Source organism: Oncorhynchus keta, chromosome 24, assembly GCF_023373465.1.
Source record: "Oncorhynchus keta strain PuntledgeMale-10-30-2019 chromosome 24, Oket_V2, whole genome shotgun sequence".
NCBI lineage: Eukaryota > Metazoa > Chordata > Actinopteri > Salmoniformes > Salmonidae > Oncorhynchus > Oncorhynchus keta.
Window position 1 is genome coordinate 6266829 of NC_068444.1, and position 18616 is coordinate 6285444.

General features: G+C 41.3%; 2 protein-coding genes across 3 annotated transcripts in view; both read left to right on the plus strand.

Annotated features, from left to right (window-relative positions):
* The first annotated feature begins 1992 nt into the window (after positions 1–1992).
* LOC118402614 (CB1 cannabinoid receptor-interacting protein 1-like) lies at positions 1993–10311 on the plus strand. 2 transcript variants are annotated; one of them, XM_035800785.2, is made up of 4 exons: positions 1993–2125; positions 2734–2952; positions 3954–4098; positions 9263–10311. In XM_035800785.2, the coding sequence occupies exons 2-4, from the start codon at positions 2780–2782 to the stop codon at positions 9425–9427; spliced, it is 483 nt and encodes a 160-aa protein (XP_035656678.1). In that variant the 5' UTR covers positions 1993–2125; positions 2734–2779; the 3' UTR covers positions 9428–10311. The 2 variants fall into 2 exon arrangements, with proteins under 2 accessions (XP_035656678.1, XP_035656677.1); XM_035800784.2 differs by lacking the exon at positions 1993–2125 and having other exon boundaries at positions 2470–2952.
* A 2125-nt stretch (positions 10312–12436) lies between these two features.
* LOC127911337 (calcineurin subunit B type 1-like) overlaps positions 12437–18616 on the plus strand; it is a 57521-nt gene continuing 51341 nt past the window's right edge. The window contains exon 1 of the mRNA XM_052477553.1: positions 12437–12656. Coding sequence (XP_052333513.1) covers positions 12654–12656 — 3 coding nt within the window. The 5' untranslated portion in view covers positions 12437–12653. The remainder of the gene's footprint in view (positions 12657–18616) is intronic.

Here is an 18616-nt window from a genome sequence, read left to right on the forward strand (position 1 = left end):
ATCCTTAACTAAAATACATATTTGTATGTTTAGTGTTAGAAATTGTGCATATTTTATAACGGTCTCTTGATCAAAACGCCTGCCCTCATTGCTGTGAAGGCATCACACAGCTCTAGCTTGACTTCCCGAACTCGTTAGGAACTCTTCTTTCGTCTCATATGAATCATCGTGTCCGTCTATGACAAACAAAGTGGTCTTGTTTAAAATATATGAATTATTTTAGATTAATGGCTATAAATCGATATCTGGAATGTGCTACCATGATGAAACCACTCTACTGTAGTACCAAGTACATTTCGCTCTACCCAGAGTACCCTTAAAGTACCCGTGAGGCCACAGGGCTCTTCTCGCAGGCTCTAATTCCCTATGTGGGTATTTTTTAAACCTGGCTACATGTACATTAAATAACACAGCAGCTTTTTCGGCATGTTTGATATCTCCGTAAACTTGAAAACCAAAGAGAGCCGCACACTCTAGGAGCTCAGGTGCAAAAAAAAAATGTAATTACCAACGTTTCGACAGGCAAGCTGCCTTCATCAGGGTATAATCACAAACACTGCGGGATGACTCGTTTATTTTGGGTTAAAAAACACACAGGTGTCTGTAATCATGGCCAAGAGGGGCCTAATATCATTGGTTAATTATCAAATATTACAATGTCATACAAAGAACAGCATAGCATATAAACAACAAATAGTTAGATCATACATTCATTTGACTACACAAGCTTACAAACAATTACAATGGCAAAGTCACAATAATCACAAGAATGGCTTCAGATCAAAGTCTACGTTGAGACCGAAGGGCGCAAGGGTCTTTAAGTTAAAGATCCAGGCAGCCTCTCGTTTTAACAATAAATTATCAAGGTCACCCCCTCTCCTAGGGAGGGTGACATGTTCGATTCCAATATAACGCAGAGACCAAATCGAGTGGCCTGCCTCCAAGAAGTAAAGTTTTTACACCTACTGGTGCTACGATGCTCTGAGATACGTACTTTTAATTCGCGCTTTGTTTTACCTACATATTTTTTTTTACCACAAGGACAAGTTATAAGATAAATAACTGCCTTAGTGGAGCACGTAATAACACCTTTGATTGGGATCGATTTCCCTGTTTGTGGGTGTTTGAAGGATCTACATTTATAAGTGCCATTGCATTGAGCACAGCCATTCCATGTGTAATTTCCATCCAGAAGGGGGCGCAAACAGACGTTGTTCAGGAATGTCTTGGGGTGGTAAAATCAGTGTACCAATTGGTTTCTGAGATTTCTGTCCAACGGGAATACGACCAAGGGAAGGTCCGAAAACACATTTACCGACACTATCATCGGATTTTAGGATGTGCCAATGTTTGTGAACAATTCCCTTAATTTGTTCAGAGCACTTTGAATAGCGGGTAGTTAGAACACAAGAATGCGTCTAAATAGGTGTGCGTTTCTTTTTCTTCTCGATGATATCTCTGTATAACCCCCCCCCAAAAAAAATCGACAACAAAGTTGCCTCTTTTACAATGGGATTCAATAGGAAAGACTGTTGGTTTTCCCCAATTTGTGTGGGTGATCGAAGAGAATTCCTTATTATTGATGTGATAATGCCCGAGAAGCGGTGTTTGGAGGATACAGCGCCTTCGGAAAATATTCAGACCCTTTGACTATTCTAAAATGGATGAAAATAAAACAATTTCCTCAGCAATCTACACACAATACCACATAATGACAAAGCGAAAACAGGTTTTCAGACATTTTTGCAAATGTATTAAACACCAAAAACCGAAATAGCTTCTTTACAGAAGTATTCAGACACTTTGCTATGAGACTCAACATTGAGCTCAAGTGCATCCTGTTTCCATTGATCATCCTTCAGATGTTTCTACAACGTGATTGGAGTCCACCTGTGGTAAATTCAATATGATTGGACATGATTTGGAAAGGCACAAACCTGTCTATATGAGTGAATATTGACTGGGACGACAGATGGGTTGGTTGTTTAGCAACAAAACCGACGTGTGCGCAACTATGGGACAAAACACACTGGTTTAGATTGTTGACAACATTTATTTCATTTCCAATGTTTATTGAAAACATATACATTTGCGTTTGTCTCTAATACATCATTACAATTGTTGGGTAGCTATCTATCGACTTTTTTTTCTTGTTGTCATATTAGCATTGATATGAAATCAGTCAAAACGCCTGAGAACAAGACATGGTATAAAGAACAAGATTAAAATAACTGAAAGGAGTCACGATTTCCCACGTGACAGTTTATTTGTCATTGTTGCTATCTATCTGGCCATCCAGAATCACAACTCACGATTTCTGCCCCACTGAAGCGTCCGCATCGTTTTCGTGCTGTTGTCAGCGAACCCACCTATGATCTGACCATTCGAGACGCTTTGTTTCCCTCTATAGTCTCCCGCTCTCTGTGTACACGGCATGCAAATTTCAACTGTCTTTTAAAAATGTATTATTTCACTACCGGGCCAAGTTGTTTACCGGGCCAAATTGTTTTAGTCTTGATCTCCTTTAGATTACGTCTATAGGAGGATTATGTGTGTGTGTATGGGATTATTCACGAGGACAGTGGAAATTTACTTTAGGCTCTGCCTCCAGCGATGAGTTTTTACATTTTAAACCTGTGCTTTCACGACACAACATTATTCTATATCGATAGTTCTGTTTGGAATCCGGAGTGGCCACCGTTTCACACCTGCGCCCCTCTCTTGTCAACTCAGGTAGGATTGGATTTGAGCACAACCTCATCCCTCAACTTCAAGAAGAATGGCTCTCGAACTCGTCAAAATCGGAATATCGTTGAAAATGCTACCAAATAACAGTGCCGTGTTCTTCAAATCGGACGGAGCGAGATTTGGCCAAACCAGGACGATTAAATTGCTAACCGGGTCCAAGTACAACATTGAAGTGGTTGTCAAACCTGGGGATGTGGAGGCAACGTAAGTATAGTGGGGTGAAACGTATTACAGATAATCAGGCAATATTCTTCTGATAACCTATATAGTGTCTATACACTTCAATAGGCTATATTTCGACACCGCCTGTTGATGTTTTGACTACATTGTATTATCCAAAATCTACATTATATCAGTTTTTCATAATGTGAAATAGAATAATCGGTGCATATATTATTATTGTTATCATATTATTTCCCTGCTTTAATCTAATTTACTAATATTATTAAATTGGTAATTAATTAAGAACATTGATAAAAACACAAGCCGTACGAGGTTGAAGGCGACAAGTCAGAGCGCACGCGGTTCACTCGGGTTCCCACTAAGATTGCCAAACTGCAAAGTCAAAATTGGCTTTAAGAATATACATTGTAGAACTAGACCGGGCTTCCAATTTGGCCAGATAGTGACGACAGTGACATTGGCTAGAGTCCGGAGGGTGCAGGGAGACAGAAGGCGCAGCCAGATTGTGTCAAATCCACTCCGGATTAGGCCTTCAGCGTTTCCTGCATTACACCGATGATCTATATTTCACCCCGATTTTGTAGATCAGTCATTCTGCAGTTGTCTTTACTGTCAGCTGCAATGTCAAAACAACCACTGGCCGTTTCCCCCAGATAAACAGTCATCACCCATCATGGTTATTAGCTGATCTTGCTGGTCATCTATAAACGTTTGAACGTCTTGAAAAAACGATCTGGTCTGCATTTGGTCACACACGTACCCTTAAATCTCTACTCGGTACAGCCAGAAGTGGACTGGCCACCCCTCAGAGCCTGGGTCCTTTCAAGGTTCCTTCCTCCTATAGGGAGATTTGCTGTGCTTCTACATCTGCACTGTTTACTGTTTGTGGTTTTAGGTTGGGTTTCCTGTTAATAAAGCACTTTTGTGACAACTGTTGATGTAAAAAAAAAAGGGCGTTATAAAATAACTGTTATTGATTGATGATCTCTCCCTAACTGTTGTGACCCTGTCCTGGTCGTCAGCACCATGAGTGTAGGTGGAGTCCAATTCCCCTTGGAGCAACGGTCTAGAGACCCCCAGTGTGTGGTCTACACTGGCGTCTACGACACAGAGGGCGTGACACACACCAAGAGCGGAGACAGACAAGCTGTACAGATCAGCATACAGGTAGTAAAGGGAAAACTCAGTTTGACTGGAATTTGTTCTGTATTTCTTTAGGATTTTATTAGAATCCACATTAGCTGACACCATGACAACACATAATGAAAAATACATTACAGACAGAATGGTCCTTCTGTAGCTCAGTTGGTAGAGCATGGCGCTTGTAACGCCAGGGTAGTGGGTTCGACTCCCGGGACCACCCATACGTAGAATGTATGCACACATTTGGATAAAAGCGTCTGCTAAATGGCATATATTATATTATTATTATAGAATATTTTACAATTTACAAGTAGACAAAACAATTAAATAGATAAGTTAATTCAGAGCAGTTTACCAGTCACATTACAAATAGTTTCTGATATCTACATCATCAAGCCTGATCCCAGATCTGTTTGATATCTACATCATCAAGCCTGGTCCCAGATCTGTCTGATATCTACATCATCAAGCCTGGTCCCAGATCTGTTTGATATCTGCATCATCAAGCCTGATCCCAGATCTGTCTGATATCTACATCATCAAGCCTGGTCCCAGATCTGTCTGATATGATATCTCCCAGACATCATCTGTTTGATATCTACATCACCAAGCCTGGTCCCAGATCTGTTTGACATCTAGCCTGGTCCCAGATCTGTTTGATATCTACATCATCAAGCCTGGTCCCAGATCTGTTTGACATCTACATCATCTTAAGCCTGGTCCCAGATCTGTTTGATATCTACATCATCAAGCCTGGTCCCAGATCTGTTTGATATCTACATCATCAAGCCTGATCCCAGATCTGTTTGATATCTACATCAACAAGCCTGGTCCCAGATCTGTTTGATATCTACATCATCAAGCCTGGTCCCAGATCTGTTTGATATCTACATCATCAAGCCTGGTCCCAGATCTGTTTGATATCTACATCATCAAGCCTGGTCCCAGATCTGTTTGATATCTACATCAACAAGCCTGGTCCCAGATCTGTTTGATATCTACATCATCAAGCCTGGTCCCAGATCTGTCTGATATCTACATCACCAAGCCTGATCCCAGATCTGTTTGACATGTACATCATCAAGCCTGGTCCCAGATCTGTTTGATATCTGCATCATCAAGCCTGGTCCCAGATCTGTTTGATATGTACATCATCAAGCCTGGTCCCAGATCTGTCTGATATCTACATCACCAAGCCTGGTCCCAGATCTGTTTGATATCTGCCAGAGTGGCGTGGCGTTCTAAGGCACTGCATCTCAGTGTGAGAGGCGTCACTACAGTCCCTGGTTCGAGTCCAGGCTGCATCACACCCTACGGCCCAGCGTCGTCCGGGTTTGGCCGGGGTCCCAGATTGTAAATAAGAATTTACTTCATAACCGACTTTCCTAGTTAAATAAAGGTTCAATTCAATGTAAAAAAAAAAATGTAAAAAAAATCTAGCCTGGTCCCAGATCTGTTTGTATGTTAAAGCCAACTCCTATGGTTGTTGTCATGCCATGACCATAGTTATTGAGGCAAGACCGCACAAACACATCTGGGAACCAGGCTATGCATGGTCCATATGAGTCCATTACACGTGTAGGCTTTACAGTATCAGGAGGCAACTGTTCATGATGAAATCTCTGAAGCTTCACAGTTTCATCCACAGCATTTATTTTCACTTGCCTTCTTCTTACTAGCATCGACTTTTCTTATGGCTACTTTGAGGACAAATGTACTTACTACTGTATGACTGTGATAAGTGGTTTTCTCACTGAGTTACCTTGAGATTATTGCATCAAGTCGATCTGGATAAGAGGTTCTGCTAAATTACTAAAACGTCAATAAACATTTGTAAGAGTTCATCGCAGTATTTGCTGTGATTAAGCGTGATTCATCGAAAATTCAGAATTTGATCAAATTGATTTTTGTATATATATATATTTAAAAAAAAACATTACAAGAATATTGACGTTGTGATTTTGTCCAGTAAGCAAAATCAGGTAAATTGATAAAACAAACTGTCTTTAACCAAAATATAATAATAATATCGCTAGAGTCTGAAGGACCTCTACTAAACACCATGTACTGATTCAGAGATGTGTGAAGGACCTCTACTAAACACCATGTACTGATTCAGAGATGTGTGAAGGACCTCTACTAAACACCATGTACTGATTCAGAGATGTGTGAAGGACCTCTACTAAACACCATGTACTGATTCAGAGATGCCCGGTGAGAACAGAGCCAACGGATGTTTTTTAATTTCTAATTTCACCTTTATTTAACCAGGTAGGCAAGTTGAGAACGCCTTTATTTAATCAGGTAGGCTAGTTGAGAACGCCTTTATTTAATCAGGTAGGCTAGTTGAGAACGCCTTTATTTAACCAGGTAGGCTAGTTGAGAACACCTTTATTTAATCAGGTAGGCTAGTTGAGAACACCTTTATTTAACCAGGTAGGCCAGTTGAGAACACCTTTATTTAACCAGGTAGGCCAGTTGAGAACACCTTTATTTAACCAGGTAGGCTAGTTGAGAACACCTTTATTTAACCAGGTAGGTCAGTTGAGAACACCTTTATTTAACCAGGTAGGCTAGTTGAGAACACCTTTATTTAACCAGGTAGGTCAGTTGAGAACACCTTTATTTAACCAGGTAGGCAAGTTGAGAACACCTTTATTTAACCAGGTAGGCTAGTTGAGAACACCTTTATTTAATCAGGTAGGCCAGTTGAGAACACCTTTATTTAACCAGGTAGGCTAGTTGAGAACACCTTTATTTAACCAGGTAGGTCAGTTGAGAACACCTTTATTTAACCAGGTAGGCTAGTTGAGAACACCTTTATTTAACCAGGTAGGTCAGTTGAGAACACCTTTATTTAACCAGGTAGGCAAGTTGAGAACAAGTTCTCATTTACAACTGCGACCTGGCCAAGATAAAGCAAAGCAGTGCGACAAAAAACAACACAGAGATATAAATAAACAAATGTAGAGTCAATAACACATAGGGGAGAAAAAGTCTATATACAGTTTGTGCAAATTGTGAGGAGGTAAGGCAATAAATAGACCATAGTAGCGAAGTAATGACAATTTAGCAAATTAACACTGGAGTGATAGATGAGCAGATGAGGATGTGCAAGTAGAAATACTGGTGTGCAAAAGAGCAGAAAAGTAAATAAAAACAATATGGGGATGAGGTAGGTAGATGTCAGGGGAAAAGGGGTTTTACTGTCCCCACACAACACACTGCAGTTCACTTTAGGTAATTATACAACAAGTGTGTGTGGTTTCTAGGAGGAAAGTGGTACATGGAAATATAATTAACCGTGCAAAGTTATATTCAAAGGCTCAAGGAGTTAGATCTTTACATATATGCCCACTACTGCATCACACACGTTAAATACAATCAATAATGTCCTTAATTGAACACCATAAAGTTAAACAGGCAGAAAGCTTAAATAAACACTCCTCATATTGCAGTGCCTGAATAACATATCAATGAACATTGATGGCTAAACAGTAAGCAGTCCCAGGTAGAGCCTGAAGCATTAGCCATGTCAGGTATGCTATACGGCTAGGATAAAGCACCCATGTGGTAAAGGCACTGCCACAGTAGCATACAATCATACCAGCATCATACGGCCACACTAGTAGCATACGGCCACACTAGTAGCATACGATCACACCAGTAGCATACGATCACACCAGTAGCATACGATCACACTAGTAGCATACGATCACACCAGTAGCATACGATCACACTAGTAGCATACGATCACACCAGTAGCATACGATCACACCAGTAGCATACGATCACACTAGTAGCATTCGATCACACCAGTAGCATACGATCACACCAGTAGCATACGATCACACTAGTAGCATACGATCACACCAGTAGCATACGATCACACTAGTAGCATACGATCACACCAGTAGCATACGATCACACTAGTAGCATACGATCACACCAGTAGCATACGATCACACCAGTAGCATACGATCACACTAGTAGCATTCGATCACACCAGTAGCATACTATCACACCAGTAGCATACAATCACACCAGTAGCATACGATCACACTAGTAGCATACTATCACACCAGTAGCATACAATCACACCAGTAGCATACGATCACACTAGTAGCATACTATCACACCAGTAGCATACGATCACACCAGTAGCATACGATCACACTAGTAGCATACGATCACAAAAGTAGCATACGATCACAATAGTAGCATATGATCACACCAGTAGCATACGATCACACTAGTAGCATACAATCACAATAGTAGCATACGATCACAATAGTAGCATATGATCACACTAGTAGAATACGATCACACTAGTAGCATACGATCACACTAGTAGCATACGATCACACCAGTAGCATACGATCACACCAGTAGCATACGATCACACCAGTAGCATACGATCACACAACAGGTGCACTATCGTCACAATAAGGACTGAAATGTGACGAATGGCATGAGCCTCAACAGCACCCATGTAGCCTTAGCATGATTAGCTGTGGGCTACAAACATTTATCATGCTAACAAACATTTAGCAGGCTAGGCAGGTCCCGCTAACAAACAATTAGCCTAGCAAAGACACATACATGAGCACAAACACCAATCCCTGTAAACTGATTTTTATTACGAACACTCAAATAGGGCCACATTTTATTTCACGCACAGCAACAACTCGTTAGTTGTTAGCTCTGCTCCCATTTGTCAATTTCTCTGTCTTTATCAGATTAGCAGGGTCATTAGAGGACACACAGGAGCAGTGATTGTTTTTTCGTTGGCGGGCCAATCGTGGTCTGTAAGGGCCTTTTTTAAAAAACAACCTCAATGTCAACTTGTTTTTGTTTTTGAGCTCACAGGAGGCTGGTGGCATCTTAATTGGGGAGGACGGGCTCCAGGTAATGGCTGGAGTGGAATCAGAGGAATGGTATCAAACACATCAAACACATGGTTTCCATGGTTTCCATTGTTTCCATGGTTTCCATGCGTTTGATAATACCGTTCCATTTGCTCCGTTCCAGACATTATTATATGAGCCGTCCTCATTTCAGCAGCCTCCTGTGATTTAGCTGTATAGATTGTATTTTCAATGTTTCCATAAATGGTGCACTAAAAGTATCAAAAAGTGAACTGGAGTTAACCGATTAACTCTGCCGGTCCCATCATTTCCCCTCCCAGTTCCCAGAGGTGGGCTCTTTTGAAGTGGTGTGGCAGGTGAAGTACTACAACTACAACAAGAGGGACCACTGCCAGGGAGGCAACAGTTTCAACAGCATCGAGTACGAGTGCAAGCCCAACGATACGCGCAGCCTGATGTGGGTCAACAAGGAGCTGTTTGTCTGATGGTACCAACCAAAGCCTACACAGGCAGCATCAGGGTTGTGTTCATTAGGCACAAAAAAAAAACGGAAGATAACAGTGAAACTGTTACTACCTGTAATTAGCCAACAGAAATGCCTGTTTTTTTTTTATTTCCGTTGCAAAATGTTTTCCTACGGTGTGCCCTAACGAACACGACCCAGATGAACATGAAATGAGAGCTGAATGACGATCAGCTGCTGGGTAGTGATAGACAGTGTGTATCAGATCCAGAGTGGAACCCCTCATAGCATGACAATGTTGCTGTTAAATAACTAAAGATGTTTCATTTGCTGTATGTTGGCGTGTGTTATAGCTATACGTATTAATGTTAGGTGTGTGTGTGTGTGTGTGTGTGTGTGTGTGTAGTATCTATGCATATATAAGAATGCTGTATGTTAATATGTACTCTGTATGTGAATGTTTACAGTTAGAAGATTTTACAAAATATTTGGACTAATCCATACATTTATCTTGTTTTATAGTTATGCTGATTTTGACTAATCAGAATGTCATATTTCTGACCAATCAGAATGTCATATTTCTGACCAATCAGAATGTCATATTTCTGCTGCTCCTTCTGCTCATGTTTCTTATTTCATTCTTAAAATATTTTAGAGAAGTAAATATGCTAAAGTGTTATTATTAGTTGGGGAAAACTGTCATTTACTGTGAGATGTGTAGTGAAAAAGCAGCAACATGTAAATGATCAGAGCATTGTGAAGTGTACTTATGAACTTTAAAACATTGCGATTACTGGATGTGTTTAAAAAAAACAATGTTTATGGATGTGTTTTAAAAAAACGTTTATGGTAGATTTAACCATTTTGTGAAGGTATTTGAATAGTAAATATGTTTGGGATGACCAATGTGTGTTTTCTTTCGTAATTACTGTGTAATTACTATTTTCCCATGTCATTTCTTAATATCTGGCCATTACTATACCATGACATATAGTCAAGTGCTACCTGGGTAATTGTGTTTTTTGGGTCAGTTGCTTTAGCAAAATGATCTTCCATAGGTTTGCTGTCTGAGAAAAACACGAAAGGAACAGGCTTCGTATGCTTTCATAGCTCCTAGTAGGAGTTTGGGGACTTGCATGCTTTGGAAATGAAGTATGACAACGTTCACCACTGATGAATCTTGCATAAAAATAACTCTTTTAGGAAGTTATTACGTAATAATTGGGTTAGATCTCTGCAGCTCAGTTGGTAGAGCATGGTGCTTGCAACGTCAGGGTCGTGGGTTTGATTCCCACAGGGGACCACTTATTGTTGGCTCTGTGGGATTAGGCAAGATGGGTGAGAACTTTAGTGGTTAATGCTGGAGGATAGACCACATAGGACCACCTGTCCCTAACGAGTGAAGGATAGACCCCTTAGGACCACCTGTCCCTAACGAGTGAGTAGAGGATAGACCCCATAGGACCACCTGTCCCTAACGAGTGGAGGATAGACCCCATAGGACCACCTGTCCCTAACGAGTGAAGGATAGACCCCATAGGACCACCTGTCCCTAACGAGTGAGTAGAGGATAGACCCCATAGGACAACCTGTCCCTAACGAGTGAAGGATAGACCCCTTAGGACCACCTATCCCTAACGAGTGAGTAGAGGATAGACCCCATAGGACCACCTGTCCCTAACGAGTGGAGGACTGGGCCATAGGACCACCTGTCCCTAACGAGTGGAGGATAGACCCCATAGGATCACCTGTCCCTAACGAGTGAAGGATAGACCCCATAGGTCCACCTGTCCCTAACGAGTGGAGGATAGACCCCATAGGACCACCTGTCCCTAACGAGTGAAGGATAGACCCCATAGGACCACCTGTCCCTAACGAGTGTAGGAGGGGGTGTGGAACTGGACACAACATCCCCAGGGCCCTTGTGTCGCCTCTAAAAGAATAGCAGTAGCCGTACAGTGGGTGTGTAGAATAGGGATAATATTGCATGCACTGCACAGTTTCCACCACTAAGTGGCACTGGTGCACATATGCAAACAGACATTTGCCAGGGAAAAAAATCCAAAGCTCAGTTCCACAAGATGCACTGTAATGTACCTCTCCCATAGAGGTAGAGGACGCAACATTGTATCTGTCTCATTATGGGATCTGTGAGAGCATGGGCAGCGCCATTGAGACCATCTCCATTTTGAAGTAGTCCATTTTCTTCTTCTACTTATTTTCCTTTCTACTTAATAATGAAAAAAAAATGTTGACCTTTATTTAACCAGGCAAGTCAGTTAAGAATAAATTCTTATTTACAATGACGGCCTAAGCCGGTCAAACCCGGACAACGCTGGGGCAATTGTGTGCCGCCCTAGACGACTCCCAATCACTGTCGGTTGTGATACAGCCTGGATGAGTTGGTAAACAAACTGAAAGGGTGCATACTGCCACCTAGAGGGTGTACCTGACTGAACAGGTATAGGGACAAGGTAGGTGATTTACTGCCACCTGGAGTTATGGAATGTTTGTTCATTAGTGTAGTTCATTGGCTGATCCATCCTGATGGCCTGGATGGAATTATGTGATCCTTCCTTATTAAGCCATAGGAAATCCCATCCAGTTGACTACTTACAAAATGGTGAAAGTCCTCAATGGCAATGCCAATGCTAAATTGGCTTTTGGGCACTAGAGTCTTCCATCTCTATTGGCGACAGTATAGCAACAAGATGGCATTGAGATTGTGCCGAGATCTTGAAAATAAAAGTTCTCTGTTTCACCTAATGCTCAAGCGGGATGAATTTGGCGGGGATGTGCATGTGAGCTGTCCAATGCCGTTGTGCCCTTGAACAAGGCACTTCCCTTAAAACTGCTCCACGGCCAACCTTGTCTTCTTCTAATGTGGGTGCTACAGTGCCAAATGGCATTTCAGTCTCTCCGTGTACATAGACTGCTATAAAGGTAATGAAACAAACAAGTTATTATGTAACGCAGAGGAGGGACTTTTATCTTGAAATGTAGGCTACTTGCTGTCTCCTCTCCACACATCTCTTGTCCCTCCTCGGCGACACTGACCCCGCCCTATGGGTCTCGCTGTGCCACTGCAGTGAAACCGACGTTAAAAAGACAGGAGTTGAGTCAAAAAACAAGAACCTGAATATCACTAGCACCGTGTTTTTGTAATAGCGAGACCCTCTTTTTATATCGTTTTTTTCTCCCCGAGTCCTCATTTCCTGGTCAACCTATTTCATCATCCAACCGGCAAGATGGTAAGCAAACTGTCGCCACTCTTATTTTCACCCACCAACCAAAAGATAAACACAGTGACTATGGTAACATGCCTGAATTTGTATGAACTATAGCCGACGGGTGTTTGTACAGTTTTGTCATGTTATTACCGTGTTATATATGTGTCACAGAGTAAAGAAACCGTACCTCCCTCGCAATGAAGGAGGAAACGGTTTTCTTGTCAATGTTGCCTCTGTATATTGGCCAATGCTATGGCCGATATCTGCCCTTTCTAGTCGTAACCCCGTTTACACTCTAAACCCAACTTTATCCTGCGATAGATCAAAGCCAACATCAAAGTCAGTCCATGTTTAAAACCAATGTGCGACACTGGGAGATGAACATGTAACTTTGATGTTTCCTATGTCCGTGAGTGGCTAATTTGACTGATGTCCGACCCTGCCCTAAAAGTGTAATCTGCTTTATAAATAAGACGTTACATGGTGTATATACGTTGCATTTAACAAGCTGGACTAGACATGACCAAATCAAGGAGGGGTGATGAGCAAAGACCCCCGAAGCGTGTAGCCTACATGTTACAACACTGTTATCAATCTCTTTCATGTCGTGTTGCTACATTGTATCATTTCGTTATTAAAAAAAAAAAAAAAATCAAGACTACAAAGGTAGCTACTGTCACATGCGAGCTAATAATTCATGTCTAATTATCAGCCAAGCGTAGACACATACATCATTCTATGACGTACAAACCATTCTTCATATTTAATTGCATGTCATCCATAGGCCCAGGTTAAATACATAGATAGCACATTTCATAGGCATGTCAAACTGTTTTGGAATAAGAACAATTCCCTATTGGTAGACGTGTAAAACAGTCAACAGGCTACAACAGCGAGCCTACTCTGGGTTATCGTTGAGTGAGGGCAGGGAAGGCAGAAGGCTGTTGCTTAAAAGCATGGCAGCAGAAATGACCTGATACAGGGACCATATGCTGCCTAGCAATCAAGCACCACCCACATACAGATCGACTGAGCGAGCTCCTGCTAGCACTAGCTAATGGAAGACAGATAAAAGCTGTGGCGAACCACCAGCACGAGATATGAGCCACCCCGACTAGCTGCCTGGAGGCTCTGGCTGTGTGGTGCCTGCCAGACCAGCCCACTCACACCGGATTCAATCAGAGTAACTGTTGCATTGCTTCTAGCACAAGGAACTAATACAATTGTGAATAGGCCTATAAGATTGTGAATAGGTATATTAGATTGTGAATAGGCCAATTAGATTGTGAATAGGTATATAAGATTGTGAATAGAACAATAAGATTGTGAATAGGTATATTAGATTGTGAATAGGCCAATAAGATTGTGAATAGGTATATAAGATTGTGAATAGAACAATAAGATTGTGAATAGGTATATTAGATTGTGAATAGGCCAATAAGATTGTGAATAGGTATATTAGATTGTGAATAGGCCTATAAGATTGTGAATAGGTATATTAGATTGTGAATAGGTATATTAGATTGTGAATAGGTATATTAGATTGTGAATAGGTATATTAGATTGTGAATAGGTATATTAGATTGTGAATAGGTCTATTAGATTGTGAATAGAACAATACGATTGTGAATGGGCCAATATGATTGTGAATAGGCCAATAAGATTGTGAATAGGTCTATTAGATTGTGAATAGGTCTATTAGATTGTGAATAGGTATAGTAGATTGTGAATAGGTCTATTAGATTGTGAATAGGTCTATTAGATTGTGAATAGGTATATTAGATTGTGAATAGGTCTATTAGATTGTGAATAGAACAATAAGATTGTGAATGGGCCAATATGATTGTGAATAGGCCAATACGATTGTGAATAGGTCTATTAGATTGTGAATAGGTCTATTAGATTGTGAATAGGTATAGTAGATTGTGAATAGGTCTATTAGATTGTGAATAGGTCTATTAGATTGTGAATAGAACAATAAGATTGTGAATAGGTCTATTCGATTGTGAATAGGTCTATTAGATTGTGAATAGGTCTATTAGATTGTGAATAGGACTATTAGATTGTGAATAGGTCTATTAGATTGTGAATAGGTCTATTAGATTGTGAATAGGTCTATTAGATTGTGAATAGGCCTACTAGATTGTGAATAGGTCTATTAGATTGTGAATAGGTCTATTAGATTGTGAATAGGTATATTAGATTGTGAATAGGCCTATTAGAATGTGAATAGGTATATTAGATTGTGAATAGGCCAATAAGATTGCATGAGTCCAGGTAGACTAATTAAACATGCACTACCTCTATCATAACTGTGGGTCTTTCGACCAATCAGATCAGATCTTTTGCCACTTAATTGATATTTGAACCAATCAGGTTGTGTAAACGTAGATCTCTTGAGTCAGTCCAGGAATCCCAATGATCAAATTAGCTTTGAAGACCTTCGTCCTAAACCCAGGATATCCGCTCCAGTCCATGTGGGCCAAACAGTCCAACTGGGACTCAACCGTTCCATCCTGGATCTCAGAATCTCCACGGTCAGGCCAAAGATAAAACAGGGCCAGCTGCTTACAGTCTCTGTGCCTTAGACTGTGGATTTACACTCAGGCAGATTGTTCTTTATTAAAATAATAAAAAAACACCCACCCAGACCCTCCCTACAAGGTCTGTCCACACGCACCCACGACTCTCAGACAGAATCATCAATATAATATATGCCATTTAGCAGACCCTTTTTATCCACGCGTGTGTAAAATGTTTACTTACTGCTGGTCCTGGGAATCAAACACACTATCCTGGCATTGCAAGCACCATGATTTATCAAATGAGCTACAGGAGTACCACATCAGACAGAAGGATGAAATGCAGCCTTCCTTCAGGAGCATTGGTTTGACACCCCTGCTCGAAACACACATGCCTGAGAGGATTAGCTAGTGAGAGTATTTCGCCTGCTGATGTTTTTATTATTATTATTTTCAGACTGTTAGCACGTAATCAGTCCACGCGGACTGGTACTCTAGCTCTTTTCTCCTCGTGTGGTAGATACTGGCAATCGTGGTCTGACTGCACTGCTACAGAGAATGCATTGAGACAAGAGGGACAAAATAATGCCTTGAAGAAAGCAAACGGTACACATTTGGCAAAACAAATGAAGCAGGAATCGTTGTAATCAATGATTATAATGAAGTAACATTGATGCCATTTAGGAGACACTTTTATCCAACGTGAAAAACAGTAGTCCATGCATACATTTTAGTATGGCGACCCCAGCGGAATTCGAACACACGACCCTGGTGTTGCCAGTTTACCAACTCAGCCACACAGGACCAGCAAAACATTATCAACTCAGCTACACAGGACCATCAAAACATTATCAACTCAGCTACACAGGACCATCAAAACATTATCAACTCAGCTACACAGGACCAGCAAAACATTATCAACTCAGCTACACAGGACCATCAAAACATTATCAACTCAGCTACACAGGACCAGCAAAACATTACCAACTCAGCTACACAGGACCATCAAAACATTATCAACTCAGCTACACAGGACCAGCAAAACATTACCAACTCAGCTACACAGGACCAGCAAAACATTACCAACTCAGCCACACAGGACCAGCAAAACATTACCAACTCAGCTACACAGGACCAGCAAAACATTACCAACTCAGCTACACAGGACCAGCAAAACATTACCAACTCAGCTACACAGGACCAGCAAAACATTACCAACTCAGCCACACAGGACCAGCAAAACATTACCAACTCAGCTACACAGGACCACCAAAACATTACCAACTCAGCCACACAGGACCAGCAAAACATTACCAACTCAGCCACACAGGACCAGCAAAACATTACCAACTCAGCCACACAGGACCAGCAAAACATTACCAACTCAGCCACACAGGACCAGCAAAACATTACCAACTCAGCTACACAGGACCAGCAAAACATTACCAACTCAGCTACACAGGACCACCAAAATATTACCAACTCAGCCACACAGGACCACCGAAACATTACCAACTCAGCTACACAGGACCAGCAAAACATTACCAACTCAGCTACACAGGACCAGCAAAACATTACCAACTCAGCCACACAGGACCAGCAAAACATTACCAACTCAGCTACACAGGACCAGCAAAACATTACCAACTCAGCCACACAGGACCACCAAAACATTACCAACTCAGCCACACAGGACCAGCAAAACATTACCAACTCAGCCACACAGGATGACCAAAACATTACCAACTCAGCTACACAGGACCAGCAAAACATTACCAACTCAGCCTCACAGGACCAGCAAAACATTACCAACTCAGCTACACAGGACCAGCAAAACATTACCAACTCAGCTACACAGGACCAGCAAAACATTACCAACTCAGCCTCACAGGACCAGCAAAACATTACCAACTCAGCCACACAGGACCAGCAAAACATTACCAACTCAGCCACACAGGACCAGCAAAACATTACCAACTCAGCTACACAGGACCAGCAAAACATTACCAACTCAGCTACACAGGACCAGCAAAACATTACCAACTCAGCCACACAGGATCAGCAAAACATTACCAACTCAGCCACACAGGACCACCAAAACATTACCAACTCAGCCACACAGGACCAGCAAAACATTACCAACTCAGCCTCACAGGACCAACAAACATTACCAACTCAGCTAAACAGGACCAGCAAACATTACCAACTCAGCCACACAGGATGACCAAAACATTACCAAGTCAGCTACACAGGACCACCAAAACATTACCTTTTGAGCTCATGTAGGGCTTCTCCTAATAGTCAAGACTGAAACCTCTATGACTGGGTTTACACAGGCAGCCCAATTCGGATCTTTTGCCCAATTATGGTCAAAAGATCTGATCTGATTGGTCAGAAGACAAATTAGTGGCAAAAGATCAAAATTGGGCTGCCTGTGTAAACTTAAAAAAGAGAGGTCAAATTGAGCCAAAATAATGCCTCAAAGAAAGCAAATGGCAAAGGTACGACAGAACAAATTGGTTGCTTAGTTACTACAAGGTTTACTTGAATCAATAAGCCTTCAAAACATTGCATCATCATCATGGCCTCGTGGCTTAGCGCTCCTCCTGAAAGCTTTAATTAGTATGACACATCATGGCAAACCCTAATATAGCATATGCATCATCACCTCCCCGATAGGTCTGTGCTATGGGGTTACACTTTACATTATAAGTTAGACTTTATAAAGGCTGTACAAAGTGGGTTGCAAGTTGTTTATAAAAAATATATTATATAGATTTGCGGTTGACATAGGAACAAGGGAACAAGGGGTGCCGAGGGTTCTGCTACACCCCCTGATAAATTGAGAGATTATTTTATTTAAATTAACTTTTTATTTCTGAAAAAATGTATGAACTAGGCTTTTATTACTCCTATACGAGCCGGGAAAACTGAGGATGTCGAGTATATTTTCACATTCTGGGGGACCATCAGTCACTATCAACTGATAGTGGCCTATATGTATATACAGCTAATGCTGATGGACTGGAGCTGGTCAAACTGCTTGGCACATCAACACATAGTCAGTCAGTGGAGGTTTAAACAAGGTCAAGAGAGGCGTCGATGTTATTAAGATCTACTGCGCTTAGGGCTCAGACACACCAGTAGTACCCAGCACCTCTGAAAGTAAATTGTGAACTGAGCTCGCACCGATTTTAACGTGTAGAATTTCGATGCGATGTATGCTAGTTTTTTTTAGGCTGCGTTTACACAGGCAGTCCAATTCTGATCTCATTCCACTAATTGATCTTTTCTGCCCCGTAAATATCAGAATTGAGCTGCGTGTGTAAACGTAGCCTTAGTTTCAACTTTCCAACACCCAAAGAAGTGCTTTAAAGTCTAATCAGGCTCTTCAGAAGGTTTTCAGCCTGCATTTTAAATGGATTAATTTGAGATTACGTGTTATTGGCCTACACACAA